The 22,382-nt window shown below is 36.4% G+C and overlaps 1 protein-coding gene across 3 annotated transcripts in view; it reads left to right on the top strand.

Moving 5' to 3' along the window:
* Positions 1-18,758, top strand: part of RASSF8 (Ras association domain family member 8) — an 88,441-nt gene extending 69,683 nt beyond the window's left edge. For all 3 annotated transcript variants that reach the window (XM_032347635.1, XM_032347636.1, XM_032347637.1), the window contains 3 exons: positions 10,931-11,820; positions 14,049-14,193; positions 14,788-18,758. In XM_032347635.1, coding sequence (XP_032203526.1) covers positions 10,931-11,820; positions 14,049-14,193; positions 14,788-14,909 — 1,157 coding nt within the window. In that variant the 3' untranslated portion in view covers positions 14,910-18,758. The remainder of the gene's footprint in view (positions 1-10,930; positions 11,821-14,048; positions 14,194-14,787) is intronic.
* The last annotated feature ends 3,624 nt before the right edge of the window (positions 18,759-22,382 follow it).

Raw genomic sequence — 22,382 nt, 5'->3', positions numbered from 1 at the left:
TTGACTTATTTCGCTCTAGTTCCATCCATGTTGTCGCAAATGGCAAGATTTCATTTCTTTTGATGGCTGCATAGTATTCCATTGTGTATATATAGCACATCTTCTTGATCCATTCATCTGTTGATGGACATCTAGGTTCTTTCCATAGTTTGGCTATTGTGGACATTGCTGCTATAAACATTCGGGTGCACGTGCCCCTTTGGATCACTACGTTTGTATCTTTAGGGTAAATACCCAATAGTGCAATTGCTGGGTCATAGGGCAGTTCTATTTTCAACATTTTGAGGAACCTCCATGCTGTTTTCCAGAGTGGCTGCACCAGCTTGCATTCCCACCAACAGTGTAGGAGGGTTCCCCTTTCTCCGCATCCTCGCCAGCATCTGTCATTTCCTGACTTGTTTATTTTAGCCATTCTGACTGGTGTGAGGTGATATCTCATTGTGGTTTTGATTTGTATTTCCCTGATGCCGAGTGATATGGAGCACTTTTTCATGTGTCTGTTGGCCATCTGGATGTCTTCTTTGCAGAAATGTCTGTTCATGTCCTCTGCCCATTTCTTGATTGGATTATTTTTCTTTGGGTGTTGAGATAGTCAATAATATTTTAAGTACATTGTACAGTGACAGATGGTAACTATACTTACTGTGGTGAGCAGGGAATAATACACAGAATCAAATCACTGTGTTGACTGAAACTGATAAAACATTGTATACCAGCTGTACTTCATAATAAAAATTAAAAAATTAAAGAAAAAAAAAAAGGTAAAACATAAGAACTGAGAGGTATTTTGTCTCAAGACCCAATTAAATACTAACCAAAATAAAGTCATTTAGGCGTATTACTATTTTAAAAATAGCTTTAAGACAGAGGGCAATACAAAGAAGAGACTACTATATTAGCATACATAAGGCTTAATTCAAAGGAAGATAAAAGATTGCAAACTTACATACAACAAGTTAATTGCCTTAAATGTAATCAGGCACCTGGGTGGCTCAGTCAGTTAAGTGTCTGCCTTTGGCTCTGGTCATGATCTCAAGGTCCTGGGATGGACTCTCTGCTCAGTAGGGAGTCTGCTTCTACCTCTGTGCATATTCTCTCTCTCTCTCTCTCTGTCAAATAAATAAATAAAATCTTTAAATATACATATGTATTAAAGTAAAACCAATGGAACTAGAAAGAGAAACTAACACTCTCAGGGGAGATTTTTAAATATACCTCAGTGACTGCTGAGAAGAATCAACAAATCAGAGGGGGAAAGCCCCACATAATTTATTAAAATAAAAATATTCATCTTTGGGGGTGCCTGGGTGGCTCAGTGGGTTAAGTCTCTGCTTTTGGCTCAGGTTAGGATCTCAGGGTCCTGGGATCGAGCGCCGCATTGGGCTCTCTGCTCATTGGGGAGCCTGCTTCCCCCCACTCCCTCTGCCTGCCTCTCTGCCTACTTGTGATCTCTCTCTGTCAAATAAATAAATAAAATCTTTTAAAAAAATACTCATCTTTGGGTTCTTTCCGCTTAGTAAAAACTCTAAAATTAGCAATTGTCAAATCTAACTTTCTTTGTTATATTTGAGACTCAAACCAAGGGCAGTGGTTTAAAAGAACATAAATGTATTACACAGGGAGGCTGAGGGGTGCACCTAGCTTCATCTGTCCATCTGGCCTCCACATTTTCTGCACATAATTTCAAGGGGAAAGTGTCCAGATGTACAAGGTGTGTGTTTGTCCATTTGGACTAAATAGTATTCTGTACTTGCTTGTGAACAAGCTAAAAGTTTTAACTGAATCTACCTCAATTTTTGCTGTCTGTTAAATCAGTCCAGACCTGTTTTTGAAAAATTGACAACTTGAATACAGAGCTTTTATGGTATATCTCCAAACTTGGCTAAACAACTCTTTTTCTGTATCATAAATACTTGATGGAATTCAGAATTCATCTGAGAGATGGTTCAGCTGGCAGCCAGCTGAGGATGGTTGACTCTTGCTTTTCTGATGGCGTCAGACTTTCTCAGCATCAAATGTAATATGCTCCTGATGTGTACTTATATATTTCTCTATCTTGTAATGTGAGTTATTGGTATTCAAAGTTTAAACACTAAATGAGAGTTTTATAGCATGTTGACCTTATTTCCTCTGTAAGAAATAATAAGGGGGCTGTTAGGAAAAATTAATGCTGTGACATCCAACCCCAGAATTTCTGTGGCTGAACACAATAAAAGTTTATCCTATTAGCAGAGTATTGACTGACTGACCAAGCTGCAGATGTTTCTAAAAAATTTATAATGAAGCAACTTGTAGAATACCTTCATGGGTTTAAATCCACACTTTTGGTGCATGGGGTGAAAGCATCAAAGATATACTCTTGATTAGGGATTGTGAGGGATTTTCCTGGAAAGCTAAAATTTCTCTAAGGAAACCACCAAGATGTAAAAATATTTACATAAGTTAACAATCTGCAAATATATATGGCAGTGAACATTTTTTTACTCAGTGCTGTTAATCAATGGAATCGAATTAGAAAATAGCTAAAGACAAAACATAATTTGGTAACAGTTGTTGAATGTATCTATATCTAGTATCTAGTATCTAATAATATGGAAAGAAATCCTTTCTACTCTCATCTTTGACTACCTTGACAGGTTATATTTAGGTGGTAGAAATAGAACACATGCAAATTATGAGACAGAATAACAAAATAAAAACATAATTGAAACCCTTTAATTGGCATGAAGTAGCTAAACCGCCCTGCCATGCACTGTGTGTTTGGTCACTATATATGCTGGGCTTTTGACACATTCCCAATTTCGAGTATTTTGTCTTGTTTCTCCCATAGACTATCCCAGAAATGCCATTATTTCACAGTTCAAACTGCTTCTCAAATCTGTATGTGAAACAGAAAGCCTTTGACTGTTCATCTGTTTCAAGTTATAGTCCAGAAAATGCATTTGCTTTTACAATATCCCCCAAATATGAAAAGAATGTATTTCTGCCCTCAAGTAGCTTAGAACTTAAGTAGAGTATGGCTAACAAAAGATTAGAGAGGAAAAGAGGAGGAAGAAATCAAGGAGACTGAGGGGAAGGTTTTCTGATTCATACTCCTTTTTTGCCTGGTACCATTTAAAGTACGAAGTTTCAGAATTTTTCTCTGTTCTCACTTCTTGTGATCTTGTTCCCATATCTCCTTGTCTTGGGATCAGAGTTAGCATTTAATAGAAACAATTGGTTGGGGCTGGGGTCCAAGGTGAAGTGGACTGTTCCTTAAAAGCCATGTTTCAAAAAAAAAAAACAAAAACCATGTTTCATATGAGTGGCCCCAAGAAAGTAAGTTTTCTATTTTTTTTTAAAGACTTTATTTATTTGACAGAGAGAGAGAGCACAGGCAGGGGTAGTGGCAGGCAGAGGGAGAAGCAGACTCCCTGCTGAGCAGAAAGCGCAACATGGGGCTCCTATCCCAGGACCCTGGGATCATGACCTGAGCTGAAGGCAGACACTTGACCGACTGAGACACCCAGGCGCCCTAAAAATCAATTTTCAAACAAGAACATTTTATACTTAATTCTAGTTTAACTATTTAATACTTACTTCTTTTCTCTGGAAGTCCCTCTGACATAGGGGTCCTGCTTATTATCCATCTTACACCATTGCTTTGCCTAAAGTAAGTAATCAGTAAAACATAGTTTCTAAAACAGTGTTGTCCAGTAGAACTTTCTGCAAGGATGGTAGTGGTCTCCATCTGTGCTGTCCAGTGGAGTAACCACCAGCCGCATGCAGCTACTGAGTACTTGAAATGTGGCTCGTATGACTGAGGAAATGAATTTTTACGTAAAATTTACATGTGGCTAGTGGTTAATCGATATTGTAAACAGTTCTAGAAGATGACATTGCTATCTCAGACTTCCAGTGTCTGTATCTCAACTATTGCCTACCCTCAAATTTCTTCCTTCTCCTTATCTCAGCAAATGAAAATTCTTTTCTTTTAATTAAAACTTTTGTGTGATCTTCATTTCTTTTCTTGTTCTAATATCTCACAACCATTCCATCAACAAATCCTATCTGTACTACCTTCAGTATATATGCAAAATCTTGTTTCTCGTCACAGCCACTGTTAACATGTTGATGTAAGCCACCATCAGTTCTCATGTAGATTTTTGCAGTGGCCTTCAGCTCATCTCCCTGCATCATCTTGGTCCCCTCCAGCCTATTCTCTACAGTTTTCCTTCAAAGTTAATACTTTTTAAAAGTTTTTATTTAAATTCCAGTTAGTTAACATACAGTATAATATTAGTTTCAGATATACAACTCAGTGATTCATCATTTACATGCAACACCCAGTACTCAGGTGCACTCCTTAAACCCCATCATCTATTCCCCATCCCCCACCTCCCTCCCCTCCGGTAACCAGCAGTTCTCTGTAGTTAAGAGTGTGTTTCTTGGTTTGCCTCTCTCTCTCTTTTTTCCACCCTATGCTCATTTGTTTTATTTCTTAAATTCCACGCGAGTGAAATCATATGGCATTTGTCTTTCTCTGGCAAACTTCACTTATCATAATTCTCTTTAGTTCATCCATGTCATTGCAAATGGCAAGATTTCATTCTTGTTTATGGCTGAGTAATATTCCATTGTGTGTGTGTATCTGCCTTTAAAGGCAGATGTATCTATCTTGTATGTATCTATCTTTAAAGTAATACTTTTAAAATATGAGTCATATCTCTCCTCTGCTCAAACCTCCTCCCATCCACAGTGGTTTCATATTAGAAAATTCCAAAGTCCATATGTATAATGGTCTTCAGGACTCTCATGAATCCATACTTCATCTCCTTACCAGTCTGACCTTATCTCGTACCACTTACTTTTGACTGTCCCTTCTTATACACACCAAAGACATTTCTGCCTCAGTCTTTTCATCTCTTTTCTCTGCTGAGAATACTCTGCACCCAGGTATTTTCATAATTCATTCCCTTGGATCTCTGTTTAAATCTCATCTTCTCACAAAAAATGTCCCTGACCACATGTACATATACACATGCACACACACATGCTTATACACTCATATACTCTTTATCTGCCATACTCTAGTGTTCTCTAAAGCACCTGTCATTCCTGACATTACATATAATATATGCATTTTCAAATCTAAACATTTCTGAAAGTCTGGAGTTTATCATACTTCATTTGAAGTTAGCTGTGACTGGAATGTCTTGAATTCATTTGATGGTAAAAACTGCTCTGATTAGATATGAGGCTGTTTTTAATATATATTTATTCCATTTGATATGAACATTGATGCATTTTACTTTATACCTTTTAATATGTTTGATTACAGACATATAGGATAGCACTATGTTGCCTTTCTAAAATCCAGAAAGTTCTGAATTTTCAGCATATCTGGCCTTAAAACTGTTGCATAATGGACAGTAGACCTACATTTACTTTTTGTGTGTTGTATATTGCTTACTACTGTTTTGTTACTATCTATTCTCATAGTTTAAAACCATGCCTAAGTAACAGACATTCACTACATATTTGTGCATAAATGAATGAATTTTTTGAAGTTTTTTTTCCTATAAATTACAGGCTGAGCTGGGTGACCACCTAATGTTTCATCCATCTCTAGAATTATATGATCCTTTAGAAGATAAGGAAAATAATATTTTTATTGCCACATTTAACTCTTAATTTATGCATAAATTGTCAATTTTAGAAATTTACAAATGTGTTGATACTGTATCTGTTTACAAAATAATACTGTTCATTGTAGACTGTTTTGAGTAAAGCAGAAAAAAATGACCCTATCTCCTAAGAGTAATCACTATGAGCAGCACTTTTTATATACCTCTAGATGAGCTTTTAAAAAAAGATTTTACTCTCCATAATTCTTGATAGTTTTAAAGCATCATTTTGTATTTACTGGATCATGAATTAAATGGTCCACACCATTTAATCCTCATAACAGTCTTATGAGGAAAGCACTGTTATCTCTACTTTAGAGATGATCAGGCTAAGGCACAGATTTCAGATAACCTGCACAAGCTCCTGTAGCTAGTAAGGAGGGTACTGGGATCCAAACCAATAGTCTGACTCAAGAACCCTGCTCTTAACTACTATTTTACTCTGTTGGTTATACCCCCTATAATCTCAGTGGACATCTGTTAAGAAATATAGTTATTGATTGAATTATATTGAAATAAGAAATAAAAACACTTAATAGTAAGATATACTGCTTTTTTATAGCCAAGATCATATTTTACAGTTTTGATATTTATAACAATAATGTAATAATTCATAATTTTAAATACCTTTTGGATTTTCTACATAAAACATTAATTAATGTGAAAACATGTAATTCATAGCATGTATCAGACAGGATGGGTTAGATTATTCTATATTAACAAAATATCCTCCAAATCTTACTGGTCTATAGTGATAAGTGCTAGCTGTTATTTTGGTTAATATTATTTATGCAAAGTAAGTAGCATAGTGCCTAGCAAATATAGGCAAAGTAAATGATAATCATTATGAAATCAATAAATTTTATGTTTTCATTATTTTTTAATAGTAGTAAACTTATCATATAATCTTACATAGTTCCTAAAATAATATGCAGTAATTCTGTGACTACATTATAATTCTGTGACTCATCAACACACTGGGAAAATAAACTGTAAATGATTTAGCTAAGAGTTGTGCACAGCTGGCTGATAGGTTATACTCAGAGATATTTACATTCTGACACTGTCATCATGAAATAAACACTCCGTGGTTAAAGTTATCTTAATTGCTACATTCAGGACTTATAGAAAATTCATTGATAAATTTGCAGGATAGTTGGATGTGTTTGGAAGATTGCTTTAAATTCTTTAAGCTTTGATTTCTTCACTAGTGAGTTGAGGATCATAAAGCTATACTGCCTATCTCATAAAACCAATTAGGATTACATATATATTATATATTTTTATTTTTAATATATTTTTTATTTTTACATACATATATGTGTGTAAGCATCAAAACCGTTTAACAGACTATAAAATGATACAATGTAATTTCTTTTACAGTGATCAAGATTCCTTGTAAGAATTCTAAGTCTTTATGAGAAGGATTAGTTATATCGCTTCTCGGCCTTTTGGCTAAGATCAAGTGAGAAGGATTAGTTATGTTTACTGGAGTCTATATAAGAATCCAAAATGTTTATATAGCTCAAGGAGCAAAGTATCTGTTATCAGAAAAGCTCAGTGTGCTTGGATAGATTTTTCATGATTAAGAATGACCTGTTACTACTTCTAATATGTCCAGAAACAGGAGGATATGTTAGCATAAATTCATAAGAGATTAATGCAAAAACTCTGTCATATTGTCATATTCTTTTGAATAATGTACAGTATTCATCTTTGGGTAATAAGTATTTGAAGCTGAAGAAAAAACCAAATGTAAGTTAAAACTAATCTTATCAAGAGGGTTGATGATTAATAGAACCCCCAGGGCCTAACATTATTTCTGACAGAAATTTGGTGTTCAGTATAGATTTATTGAATAAATAACAAGATGTGACTTTTAAATCATGATTTTGTTCTTTGGCTCTAAGAAATTTCCTAAAATTATTTTTTAAAAAAGTTTGCCCTATTGAAAGAGTAGTTGAAATAAGGGCGTAATGTTTTTGGGTGACCCGTATTTGAGTTTTGGTGTATATTTTCAAAAACTTCATAATACTCCAGTTACACATACTATTCTTCTTTAAATTGAGTCAGAGTAATCTGTTACCCTATTTCCTTTTGTCAGTCATCCAGTAAGATTCCACTAATGTGGTAAAGTCTCTTTATGTGATTTTCCTTATTATATGAGGTTAATGATCCTTGAGATCACACAATTGCTTCAACTATTCAAAAGTATAGTCAGTATTTTATATTCGTACCATTACTTACATGGCATACATTTCTAGGTAGTGCAAATAGCCTTAAGTACAAATGCTGCAGATATGTAGATAGGTGGGTATGGATAGATACTCCTTTTTGTTATTCTTAGGGGTCTATCAAGGTAGTGTGCCAGGTATAACTACATGTATCCATTTAATAAAATGCATTGAAAAGGAGTTTTGCAGGAGGAATTTGAATCTCTCCAAATGAAATAGGATCTTTAGGGCCTTGCCAAGCATAGTGTTAAGAATAATGATTATGGGATTTAACTTTTACATAACCTATCTAAAACCTAATTTTTATAATAAAATCAAAGCTATTAATTCATTTATGTTTTATAAAAGCTTTTTTATATTGCTGGATAGGATTTTTTTTTCTTTTTGCCTAATTGCACTAAATATGTGTTATTTAACAAAAAGGGAAAACTGGCAGTAGAAGCAATCCTAAATAATCTTCTACTAAGATACTTTCCTAGGGCAGCAGTACCATTAAGCATTGGAAAAATCAGCTTCATATTTAATTATGGCTAAATTGGGGTTTTTTTAATTGTTAATATAACTCATCTAATGTAATGATTCCATTTTCTTTTTCAAGATGCTCCATTGGCCTCGTAGAGAATTAAAAGAAGGCTCTGCTGATCTATTCTAACCCCTCACATTACCGATGAGGACACAGAGCTCCAGAGAAGAGATTCTAAAAGTAGTTGATAGGCAGCAAAGCCAAGAACACAAAGTGCTGTGTTCTTTGAAGCAGTGTGTACACATGGAACAGTTTTAACCTTGCAGATTTGTCATGTGTTTTTTCTTGGAGTAGTTACAGTAATTTTTAACCTGAAAAATCAACTAGAAATATTTTTTATTCCAAGAAGTCAATCTGCTATATGTAGGGTTTCTTCTTCATTCCCCCTTATTTGCCCACATATTTTTTTTAAAGATTTTATTTATTTATTTGACAGACAGAGATCACAAGTAGGCAGAGAGGCAGGCAGAGAGAGAGGAGGAAGCAGGCTCCCTGCTGAGCAGAGAGCCCGATGTGGGGCCTGATCCCAGGACCTGGGATCATGACCTGAGCTGAAGGCAGAGGCTTTAACCCACTGAGCCACCCAGGCGCCCCTGCCCACATATTTTGACAGTAGTAACAACTAACATTTGTATAGAAGTGCTCAATTTTAGAAAATAATTTTATATTTTATATCTCACTTGACTCTCACAACAACATTGTCAGTAAGAAAATACTATTCTCACCCTATAGATGAGAAAATGGAAGCCAAAGGAAATTTAATAAGTTGTGCAAGTCATTTACTTAGCTGGCAGAGCCAGACTTGAACACAGGCCTTCCAACTGCAGAGCCTCTGTTCTTTCCAGCGTTATATTGTTGGGAGTTGCTAAAAGTTGCTTAAGGATTTTTTTTTAAGTCAGCTTATGGTCATGAGAGGTTTCTGGTCAGCCATCTTGTTACTTGAATAACAGTGCTTTAAATTAATAATGGCTACTGTGTATTGATTGAATACCTACCATGGGCCAGGCGATGGTAATAGACCTTATGATGCCTGACTCTTGCTCTCAGAGCCTGTGAGATACTGGTGGTATCTCCACTTTAGAAGGGAACTTGGGCTGTTTATCCAATAAGTAATTAAAACCCTGGATTAAAACTCCGATCTGTTTGCTTCACAAGCTGCAACTTGTCAGCTGTACCCAAGATTCAGTTTCTGTAAATGAGAACATATGCATTCATGTAGAGCCATATCACTCTTAATGTACTACTTCTGAATTACATACACAGATATTCGCATATATATGTATCTAGACCTGTATTTATTGACCTGATAACTGAGAAAATAACTACTATTGGTTCAGAAGCTCATGAAATTAAAAAAGAGGATAAATCAATAGCTGTATATACCAGTGTTGTAATTGCAAGATGACAGCATCAGTATTTTCTTCCTTGTAATAATGATAAGTAGTAATGGAGACTTTTTTATTGTGATATAATAGACAAGTAACAATTATTTACTTTTAGGTGTCCAGCAGATACTTTTAACAAAATGTAATCCATCTGACCCACCCACCTTAAATGTGAAATATTTAAGAAGTGTGTTCAAGTTAATGATACCATACTGTCTTCTGAAACTTGATCTTCTGTAATTACCAGTTAGGTTTAGTATAACTTCTACTTAAATATGATTTTATTATTTTTGTTTTTTATTATTTTTGCATTTTTTTATTTTTTTAAACAAGAATCTTTGAAGTTAACAACTACCAAAACTGTAGAAGACTTCTCTTTGGGCCCCTATTTTTATACAAAATTATTTTCAAGGATCATTTTCACTGAGGTAATTTTTATTTACCACAGGTATTCAGAAAGATACCAGCTGTGTGAGCTATGAGTTGGCCAAGCCTTCATACAAAGACAGAGGAAAGACCTGTACAGACCCCTGTGAGCTGAGTTATCCATTGGCTCCATACTTCCCTTCAGGAGTAAAAGGGGGCTTCCAACCTCCCTGAGTTTTAATGTGCAGAGAAACCAAAGGGATTCACGAAGTGGAAATTAAGTTTTGAAGTTCTACCTAGCTCCTGGGACCAGGCCCTCATGGCTTCCAGTGGGGCATTCTGGTGTCGTCCTTTGTTTCAGCTGGAGGTCTTGCCCCAAACAAGAAGGTCTAGGCAATTGGGCATTTGATAAGAATGTAAGAGTCTCATGGAGGTTTAAAGTATAAAGTTGAATTTCTAAGCAAATCAGATGGATATATGTAATTCACATGCCATAGTTTTATACTGTTAACATATCTTCAAGAGAAGTTGGTTGTTGTTGTTGTTTTGTTTTGTTGCTTTTGGTTTGGTTTGGGGTTTTTTGTTTGTTTGTTTTTTAGGGTTTTTTTTTTGTCTTCAAGAGAAGTTTAAAAGGCAGCATGGACTGGACTTGGCTTCTAATCAAGAAGACACAGTTATCAAACAGTGTCCTCTGTTGCATCATTTTGGCTATCACATATTCCACTTTGACAATTTATTCTTGTCTTTTTTATCTAGGTCGAACAGGAAGGTACACTCTTATAGAAAAATGGAGAGATACTGAAAGACACTTAGCACCTCATGAAAATCCTATCATATCCTTAAACAAATGGGGGCAGTATGCTAGTGATGTACAGCTGATTTTACGTCGGACGGGGCCATCTCTTAGTGAGCGACCCACTTCAGACAGTGTGGCTCGAATTCCAGAGAGAACTTTATATAGGCAGAGTTTGCCCCCACTGGCTAAACTGAGGCCTCAGATTGACAAATCAATCAAAAGGAGAGAACCTAAAAGGAAATCATTAACATTTACAGGAGGTGCCAAAGGATTAATGGACATTTTTGGAAAGGGTAAAGAAACTGAATTTAAGCAAAAGGTGCTGAACAACTGCAAGACAACAGCAGATGAATTAAAGAAGCTGATCCGGTTGCAGACAGAGAAGCTTCAATCCATTGAGAAAGAGCTAGAATCAAATGAAATTGAAATACAATTTTGGGAGCAAAAATATAATTCTAACCTTGAAGAGGAAATTGTCCGCCTGGAGCAAAAGATCAAAAGAAATGATGTCGAAATTGAAGAGGAAGAATTTTGGGAAAATGAATTGCAGATTGAACAGGAAAATGAAAAACAGCTGAAGGATCAACTTCAAGAAATAAGACAGAAAATAACAGAATGTGAGAGCAAATTAAAGGACTATTTGGCTCAGATCCAGACTATGGAAAGTGGTCTTGAAGCAGAAAAATTACAACGGGAAGTTCAGGAGGCACAAGTCAATGAAGAAGAGGTTAAAGGAAAGATTGGTAAGGTCAAGGGAGAAATCGACATTCAAGGCCAACAGAGTCTGAGGTTAGAAAATGGCATTAAAGCTGTAGAAAGATCTCTTGGACAAGCCACCAAACGATTACAGGTAAGAACATTTCTATAGAAAGGTTTCATCTGTTTAAAAGAATTAATATATTCTTGGCATTTTCTTGAATATTGTCCATTTTCTCTTACATTTAAAGTTAGAAACTGGGGCACCTAGGTGGCTCAGTGGGTTAAAGCCTCTGCCTTAGGCTTAGGTCATGATCCCAGGGTCCTGGGATGGAACCTCCCATCGAGCTCTCTGCTCAGCGGGGAGCCTGCTTCCTCCTCTCTCTCTGCCTGCTTCTCAGCCTACTTGTGGTCCTGTCTGTCAAATAAATTAAAAAGTTAGAAACCTACTTTGGTGTATAAGTTTCATAGAATTTCTGTGACTTATGACAAAGCTAAGATGTGAGACCACAACAAACAGAAGCGCTAAAGCCACAACTGATTCTTGCTCCACAGAAAGAGGTCTCTTACTCTGGCAGTTGTAACATTAGGTAATGGGATACAGAGAACAGAATCTCAGAGCTGGAATGGACACTAATGATGAGATAGGGAATCTGACCTTCTCTCATCGTAGAGATAAGGAAACCAAAGCCAAAATAGATTACTGCAGATTGGTTTACCAAGGATCCTGCGGCTAGTTGACTGCTTATCTATTACTTCTCCATTGTGGTTCACCCCATCTTTCCCAAGATGTAATAGACCCCTTTTCTTCTCCATATTACTTACCTTCCTAAGGAGAGGGGCACAAAAGTTCCTCTCTGATTTTCCCCTCTTCCTGATTCACATACAAGAACATTTATATTTTGCCATTAGATCCTGATCACTCAACTTGTATTTCTCAGATACCCATTCTTGAAAATATGGTGATGTTAGGGGAGTTGCAAAGAGGATATTTAATATACTACATATAAATAATATTTAACATAATAAATATTAATATTAAATAAATTTTAAAATATTAAATTTATGGGTTTGGTTACATTTGGCCACATCTCAAGTGCTCATTGGTAGTTGCTGTATTGGTCAGTGCTGCTTAGAGGCTTGCTCTTCAAAGCATGTAGTTCAGGGCACGCTTGTTAAAAATTCAGAATCTCTGTTGTGAAAGTATCTCCAGATAGTACCAGGGCAGATGGAAGCTTGAGCAGAGCTACTTTAGAATGTGAACAGTTCTATAAGCAGAGAAAGCTAAGGTTTCAAGAACTTACATGATTTCTATTCTATGCCACTAACAATAGTCAAGAGGTAAAGTTAACACCAAAATTTTGAAAATCAAGAATTTCTCATTCCATAAAAGTAGAAGGTTATTAACCTCTGATTTTTCAGTATTATACTATTTGGATTCATTCTGACCCTTAAAAAGGATACAGTTGGAAGTTGTGTTGCCTTTGATATTATTTACAGGAAACAGTAATTTATGATAGTCATTGCTAGTAATTCTCGTTGGGAAGTATCTCATAATCAAACTAACATATCTCTAGTGCCCCCTACACTCAAAGTAAGTGGAGGAAACAACCACTCACTTCTGGTATCTCTTCCTACCCCTACCAGTCTTCAGATACACTCAGCCTGGGTGAGGCCTTGCCACTTTTTCCTCTAGTGCAGTAAGGGAAAAAGAACATCCATTCAAATCACAGGATGCCTCTCTGTGCTTTTTGAGCTTTCTAGCTGTCCAAATTTGATCTCCTTTCTTGAAGGATCTTCAGTTCTCATACCTGTCTTTGCCAAGGACTTAAGAACCCCACACCGAAAATCTTGTGGGACTCTTGCTTTCCTCATGCTCTAATATGTATCTCAGTGATGAATCCCATGAAAAGTTAAACAATTTACCAAAAACAAAAACTTCTCTGAATCTCATGGACCAAATGACTATTAATTTTTGCAGCCATCTATGAACTCATTAAGGAAATTTAATTGTGAACACTTAAAGCAAGATTGCCGTAAACACTGGGATGGACGAAAACTAGTATTTTACTGATTAAAGTTTACAGATAGATTTATTTCATCAGGTGCATAGTGTATTCCTAACAGAGGAAAGCATCACCTTAAAGAGGACAGACTAAAGATGCTGTGTCCTTTATTTGCTTATTTTTTGGCCTGTGCCCCAAAGCAGAAATGACCTCTTTTTAGCCCACTGTGGCAACATTGACTGGGTTTGCTAACGGTGTTCTTGGGAAAGCACGATCACACATCCAGCCCCTAAAGCAGATGGACTATCACTGGGATGTCTTTAGAGGGCCAAGAGTGACTCTTCAAATAAAAAGACAAATTTTAACTTCCATCTAGGACAAAGAACAAGAACTGGAGCAGTTGACTAAAGAACTACGGCAAGTCAACCTCCAGCAGTTTATCCAACAGACGGGGACAAAAGTTACTGTTTTGCCCGCGGAGCCCATTGAAGTAGAGGCCTCACACGCAGACATAGAAAGGGGTAAGGTGTTGAGAATTCTGCTCTCTTTACTTTATTCCCACTGGTTAGCTTTGAAGGAACTACTTGTATTCAGTTAAAATGTTAGCCTACTGTTCAAAGCCTAGGCCACTTAAAAGAAAAAATGGCATGCTTCGTGCTTCTGGGAAAAATCAATAATATCTAGGTTGTTGATTTACATAGGTGGGCATGTAATCCCCAGATCTTACATCATTTGTTTTAACTGCTTCTTTAAGAAACCTTTTCCATATGTATGAGCCATTGTCTGTTGAGTTTTATTAGCTTCTGTTCCTTATGCCCCTTCTTCCTCTCCTAGAAGTCTTTATTATTAATCTGTGCTGATATTTAAAAGATGTGTATCATCTGAACAACCAAGAAATGCTCACCTTTTTAAAAAGGTGTTGAAATCACTGAAAACTATTTGTGTCAACAGAGAGGGTCAAGAAGAGTCTTCTCCTCTTATCCCAGACCTCATGGGGAGCAAGTTCTACAGTTTGCTCTTTGGCTCTTGAGAGCAGGAAAAGTTCTAGTTTTTCGTGTTGCTGTCTACTTCAGGTTGCTGAGTACACCAAATGGTTTTCTTTGTTTTCTGTGTAGAGGCACCCTTCCAGTCCGGGTCCCTGAAGCGACCTGGTCCATCTCGGCAGCTCCCCAGTAATCTTCGTATTCTGCAGAATCCTATCTCGTCTGGTTTCAATCCTGAGGGCATCTACGTATAACATTATCTGTCTTTAGGGGAGAGACCCGATAAAGATACCAAGGACAGTAAGAATTCCTTCTTTGATTTGTGCCAATGATGAACAGAGGATCTATTTCACAAGCCACCGTCTCTTTTTTCTGTCCTAAATTGCATACCACTCGGAGCCATACCCTGTGCACTGATGCTAAAGAACAAAGAAACTGTGTTTTCACACACATCGACAGTGTTGACGTGTTTGTCCAGCAGCTGTAATGCAAAGCCTTCATTTTTATTTGTAGCATTTTGAGAGAGTTAGGAAAGTATTCTGCTGTGCGTATACATAAATAAAACCATGACTTAAGAGCGAAGAGAAATATGTGACTGACTTAGTTTAATTTATTCCATATAACCGATTAGTGGGTGAATGTTGTTATTTTCATATTTTTTGTTACTACTTATCCTGTGACTGAGTTACATTCTGAATTGTGTGACTATGACTGTGTGCACGCCACCAGTGTCCATCCGTACCTGCTGGCCTACAGCTCTGCGAGTGCCATAGGGAGCTCCAGCGTCTGCCCTAACTCCAGAGGAACCCACTTGTGTTTAGCTTGTGTACCTCTCCTAGCCATTGCCTCATTAGACAAAATAATTCAGGTTTTAGTTTTCATCTGGACTCAGATCTTTTCTTTACAGTATTTCCAGCATATGAATGACCACATACCCAGAAGAGTAAATTGTAGGTTTAAAAGATTTGCGGTACTTTAACACTTTAAACAGAAGTGTAGTTGGTAGATCATCTGTCCAAACAGGCATGGGGATTCCTAATAAATTATGTGTTTTGTTCCTGCCCTGCCTTAATCGTTTTAATCTCATGGATCCTCAGAGTCGCCATGATACGTAAGTAAGAGATATCTGGTTGATCTGCTTCAGAAAGGTTACTTTAAGTGATAGATCTTTAAACTAACCCACTTAGGTATGTATAGTCTGTTGGTGTAAGCACCCATGGGTAAGTTCCCGCTTACACATAATTTCCTCTGTACTTTATGGATTGTCGCCATTTCTCCAATCACTTAGATAGAAAGTACATTGGAGTTAGGTATTTTTTACAAAGGAAATAAAGTTAAATTTTTTTTTTTCATTTCTGAGCTTGGCTTTTACAGGATATGAGTCTCCCAATTGTACCTCTATTTTCTTATTTATTTATAAAACCAAAAATGAGTTGACACCTCTCCCATGAGTAGGGACTTAACTGAGATTCACAAGTAGTATCTGGATGGATGTGGTCAGATACCATTTTGCCATTTTTACATTACCTCTGATCAAAATTTGGTACAACATAAGTAAGACCTTAACCTGAAATTTAAAGTAGTTTTTAATTCTGAGGAAACTGTATTCTCTGTATTACTTTCATGCAACAAAGTAAAAGTGGATTAGTATATTAATGCCATGGTAACAATAAAAAGACGTAAGTTATATCTTATGCATGAGGGCAACTTTGGATGTTTTAACACATTTGACTTATTTAAGTGAATGCTGAGAATGCTGCATATAGGTTTCCAATGAAAAATTTTAAGAATGGCTATGAAAATATATAGAAGCTTCTAGAAAACTGAAGGTAATAATGCAGAGTTGCCTTTTCTAGTCCAGCTAAATGGCAGACCTCAACTAAAGATAGTATTTTCTTTGGGTTCTTGGAGTTATCGAATTGACCTTGCCATGATACTATTTTGCAAATAACGAGGAATAATTTATTCTTACCTACATAACCACAACTTATACAGATTTGTTCTCAATTTATAATAGTTATTTCATATCTATATATATTTAAAAATTAGAATTAAAAATAAGATACTTTATAGATTTTGTGATGGTAATGATTTATGTATGCCCAATATATGCCTTATTTTTAAAGGGTTCCATCCTATACCAAGAGTCATTTTGTTATTGTTGTTCAGAGAAATTAAGATCTTATTCACAAAGAAAAACATTTTTATAAATCGATCACATTCTATTTAAATCAAAATGTTAAACTGAAGATATATTAAACATTGCAGTTTTTAATTGCAAAGATGCCTTGGTATGCCATCAAAAACACAAAGTCAATGTCCAACTTAATTGTAAATTATTATCAACATTAATCTAATAACTTTAAGACTGGCAGCGTTGTGACAACTTCCTCTGAATTTCCAAATGCCAAATAATCTTCATGGACCTAATTACAGATAGAAATACTATTTCCTAGAGGCGAAGAATATACAAATGTGAATTTGATAAATATATTGAGCAGCTATACTTTTTAATCAGTCACATTACTTCTGAAAGAACATCTCTAAGAAATATTTTCTAAGTCTTTTTAAAATAGAAGAAAGAAAACTCATTTCCCTTAGAACATCTTAAAAATAATATAGTCTATTCCTATTGTGAACACAGAGGAGTTAGATTAAATGCCACATCTTTTGGATACATTTCAGGGCTGGGGGGGCAGGGCAAGAACAGTGGGCAATGATATATAAAAATACCAAATATAAAATTTTGCATCTGGGGGAATATTCAGGTTCTAAATACTAAACTAGATTAAAGGGTTTTTTAATTGTTGTTATTATTATTATTATTCTGCAAGTTGTTTCATTATAATTTCCTTTAAGTATTCACTACATTAGAAGAGAATTTTTTTTTTCTTACCAAGGAATGATTTGAAATAGCATTGTGTCTAGCATCCTCAGAGAATGATCCATAGTGGGTTTCCTCAGTTTTTTTTTTTTTTCTATGAGCTTTTTTTTTTTTTCAATGAGTGTTTTGATTTATTAGCATGATTTTTGTCCTGATGCACAGGGAATTTATATGTGGGACTTCGGTTGGTATTAATAGAAATTACCCATTTAAGTCCCTCAGTCATTCCTGAAGTAATCATCAATTCCCATAGTTCAAATTAATCACAAAATTGAGCTAAAACAGCAAAAATACAGAATTTATGGTGTGAAATGTGATTATTAATAGTGTTTAAGAAAAACAAATAAAGAACTTGCTTCCAGAGCATAAATAAATTTTGTATCTGCATTAAAAGGACATTTTCTTTGTGAATAAGAGAAAAATGGTCTTTCGAGTAAAGAAACTACATTTAAAGCCATTTCTGTGAACATCTCTCCAAGTTAGAACTATAATAACGGATTGTGGAAATGATATGGAAAAGGCAAAAACTCTTGATTTCAGGTGTGCAAAGGATGTGGGCAGATGGGCATTTCCCTGTGTGCATTGCCTTTGAAAAATTGGGCCTTAATTTATATGTAGATAACAATGCTGTGTTCCCATCCCTCTTCTACCTAAAGTTGTCTTTATTAATCTCTATTGTATTAAAATTTAGCTCATAAGTATTACTTTTATATTATGTCCATTTTTTTGCATGTTTATACTATTTGCTACAGTATTTTTAAGTTTTGGGTGAAGGCCATCAGCTGTGTGGAGGAGACAAAACAATCACTATTTATTCAGTATTGCTGCTTTACATTTCCAGAATAAGCTTTCGATGCCCAGACACTTGACTGCTTGAAAGCTGCAGGAGCTCTATTCCAATGCATTTTATATATTTTTAGAAACCAAATAAATGCAGATAACTATTTAGTATACTAATTATATTAAACCAGCAGAAATATAAAGGCAATAAAGTATATACATATATATATGGGGGGAGGGAAAGATTAAAAAATAGGTTTACAGCCAGACATGGTGATAGCCCTAAATATATTTCCAATCTGTCTTTCTTTATTGACCCAAGGAGGATTTGAGTTGCTGCAGCTTTAAACAGAAAATTGCCACATTCACTACTGTGGACACATAAATATGCTTTTAGTACTGCTTTGCTTATGTACCAATAAAATATCTGTAATATGTATTATATGTAATTATTCTTTTTTCAACTTTCATTTCAAAATGTATATTTTCTGATTATTATCATGAGCTGTAAAACAAAGGATTGATATCTGATGTTCTACCAAGTAATAAATTTTCAGGATTCATTGGGACTTTGTAGTTGCTGGTTTGTGTTTTATGTGTTTAATATTTTAAAAATCTGTTTATTTTCTTTAAAAGATGCCAAAGAGGAAAGGTCTGCATATCAGTGACATAAAATTACATTTCTTTAAAAGTAATGTTAATTATTATAACTTAAGAATTATCTATTGCTAAGAAAAAAAGGTAGCTGTTTTGGGGCACCTGGTCGGCTTAGTCAGTTAAGCGTCCGACTTGATTTCCACTCAGGGCATGATCTCAGGGTCATGAGGTGGAGCCCAGCCACAGGCTCTGTGCTGGGTGTGGGCTTGCTTTAGATTCTCACTCTCCCATTCCTTTCCCCTTCCCCCCACCACACACACGTGCTCTCTCTCACTTTCTTTCTCAAATAAATATTTTTTTTAAAAAGAAGCTGTTTTATCCAAGTGAAACGGAATCAAGAAATTAATGCCTCCCTTTTATTTCAAAAGCAGAAGAAAACATTGTGTCCTAATGAACCTCTATATTCTCAGGGGGCTTAAGTGGGTAGGAGAAGAATAAATGAAACAAGATGGGATTGGGAGGGAGACAAACAAACTGAGGGTTGCTGGGGGGAGGGGGTTTGGGAGAAGGGGGTGGGATTATGGGCATTGGGGAGGGTATGTGCTTTGGTGAGTGCTGTGAAGTGTGTAAACCTGGTGATTCAAAGACCTGTACCCTTGGGGATAAAAACATATGTTTATAAAAAATAAAAAATTTAAAAAAAAAAATCAGGTTTCTTTAAAACCACAAGTGAGGGGGAACAATTCAGGTCCTACTAAGTGCCAGGTACAATGGAAGATACACTCACCTATCTAGGGAACTTCTTCCAAATCATACAACTAATAAGTAGCTTACAAAGCCCTTGAATATAGATCTTCCAGATACGAAATACTTACTGATATTCCATGATAAACGGCATAAGCTTTACAACGCCTAGTTTCTGTTTTTAATGTGGAAGTAATGTGAAAGTACATAAATTATCATTTTCGTATTTTGTGCAAGTTAGATCTTGATCAGGAAATCATACATATGAATGACAGTATGTTATAAAAACAATGATAAATTATTAACAAAATTAGGCAAAATATAAGTTATTCTTTGTCCAAGTTAGGGGGGACTTTTAAAATTTTAATTATCCTGTCCTCCTCTAAAGCATTTTTTCTTAATGGTAGAGCAAGAAATAAACTTCTGTTCACTTGACTCTTCACCTGCCACCCACGTCACATATTTGTGCTGTGTCTTAGGAAGGGCCTCCCTAAGGCCTTTAAGAAGGGCCAGCAGAGTCCTATAAAACAGGCACAAACTTGCAGGAAACGTTCACTGCTTTCTGTAGACATTCAGTGAGCCTTTACTGTTGGCCAGACATTGTGCTGAAATTAACATGATCTGCGTTGCACCTCAGGAAGGTTACGGTCTGATGATCACCCTTATAGGAACAGGATAGAGGGCCATGGAAACACACCAGAAGAGCTTCACCCCAATCCAGAGTGTTGGCAAACTCTGGAGAAGGGAATGGAAACTGGGGAGGGATATCTGGCACAGACTAAAAGATGGCAAGTTGTGAAGCCTGTGGGCCTGTGACCAGACAGTGAAAAGGTCAGGAAGGCTCAAAGAGAACGTAGGCATTGTGGAGGGCTCTTGTTACTATGGTAAGTAAGGAGTTTCTCCATAGAGCTACAGAGGAGTTTCCATGCCACAAGGAAATGAAATGAAATGAAATTTCCACATGGAAATGAAATGATCAGACTAGCATCTTAAGATCTTTCTTGCTGCCATTGTGGTGAACTGACTGGAGAAGGATCAAGACTAGAGACAAGAAAGACCACCGAAGAGGTCTGCAGGAATCCAGGCCAGAGATAATAGTAACTGGAACTAAGAAAGTAAGTAGCTGGTATTTATTCAGTAATGAATGTTTATTGAGCACCTACCTTGTGTGAGAAGAAGAGAACCAAACCAGGGTATAGACATCCTAGGTAAACAGTAGCAAAAGAATATCCTGTTTAAATGGTGGAGACAGAATAAAAGAATCCAAGAATCTCCAGGTGTTTGACAGCTATCCACAGCCCCAAATGGCTGATAGTGACGGTGCTGCTTCTTAATGATGAGTAGTCACAGATACTCTGTTCTGTGTGCTGAGGGCAAAAGATTGGGAGAGGAAGAAGGGAAGAGAGAAAAAAGACCTAAAGAATACGTATTTGGGAGTAGGCCTTCGCATGGGCCTCCCCCTTGTATAGAGTCCCTGCAGTCTTTTCTGCAAGGAAGGTGTGGATTTGGGCAAAAGCTCTCTGCAGCGCCAGATTTAACCATCAGTCTCTTCATCTGGAATGTCAGAATCCTGTTTTCCCAGCATTGTATTTGGCTTTTTGTTCTCTATAGGCCACTTAATTCATCTGCCATGAGGATGTGTCCAAGATGTTAGAACCAGAATGAAAGGCAGTGGAGAGGGTGGACAATACAAAGTCATCTCTGCGCCAAGCCAGTATTTACAAATTTTCTGCAACTGCTAGCAGTGTGAAAATCAAATGAATGATCAGAATACTGAAGTGCAAAATAGGGACACCTGGGTGGCTCAGTTGGTTAAGCATCTGACTTGATTTCGGCTCAGGTCATGATCTCATGGTAGTGAGGTGGAGCCCACAGCAGATGCTTTGCCCTGGGCGTGGAACCTGCTTAACAGTCTCTCCTTTTCCCTCTGCCCCTCCCCACCATGCGTGCACACAGGCACAAACACTCTTTCTCTCTCTAATAAATAAATAAATAAATAAATAAATAAATAAATAAATTATAGACACTTTAAACAAAGAACACAGTGAGCTAAAATGCCATGTGCCAACAGATAGCATGGAAATGGAGGCTGGAAAGAGCAGAAAGAATGTTCACCAGGAGCTTCCCACTCAGTCCAGAGTGACAGTTGTGGCTGTCACTAAGCCATGATCTACTTCCATAACTTCCCTACTAAACCCAGCCTGCATCAGAATCTTCAAGGACTTAACATCCTGGGTCACCCCAATAGGCTAAAAATTTCTCCCCTTTATTAGGCCAAAATAGATTTCCAACTATCCTTAAGACCCTACAGAAGAAGAGTTTCTCATCTATATGACAGGTCAGATATTGAAGGCATCTATTACGTCTCCTACGGTTCTCTTTCCCAACGCCCAGTTCTTTCAAATAGTATAATTTCCAGTCTCCTCTCTCTTGAATGTGTTGCAGACACTCTTGAATGTGGCAGCCTGAACTATTCATAAAATTCCGTTGGTGATTTGACCAGGTCAACATGTAGGAACTTGACTTGTCTTTATGCAGTCTAAAACCAAACGGGGTGATTTGTTTTACTGGTTGGTTTTTGTGAACCTCAGCTCCCTATTAAATCATTGAACTGATTAAGAGTTCACTAAAATCCTATCTTTTTCACACTTTTGCTGTCAGTAAAATCTTTCCTAACCTGTATGTGTGTGGTTGAGTTTTAGGGTGCATGAGCAGAATTTTA

Source organism: Mustela erminea, chromosome 6, assembly GCF_009829155.1.
Source record: "Mustela erminea isolate mMusErm1 chromosome 6, mMusErm1.Pri, whole genome shotgun sequence".
Classification (NCBI taxonomy): Eukaryota; Metazoa; Chordata; class Mammalia; order Carnivora; family Mustelidae; genus Mustela; species Mustela erminea.
This window is presented reverse-complemented; position numbering and strand designations above follow the sequence as displayed.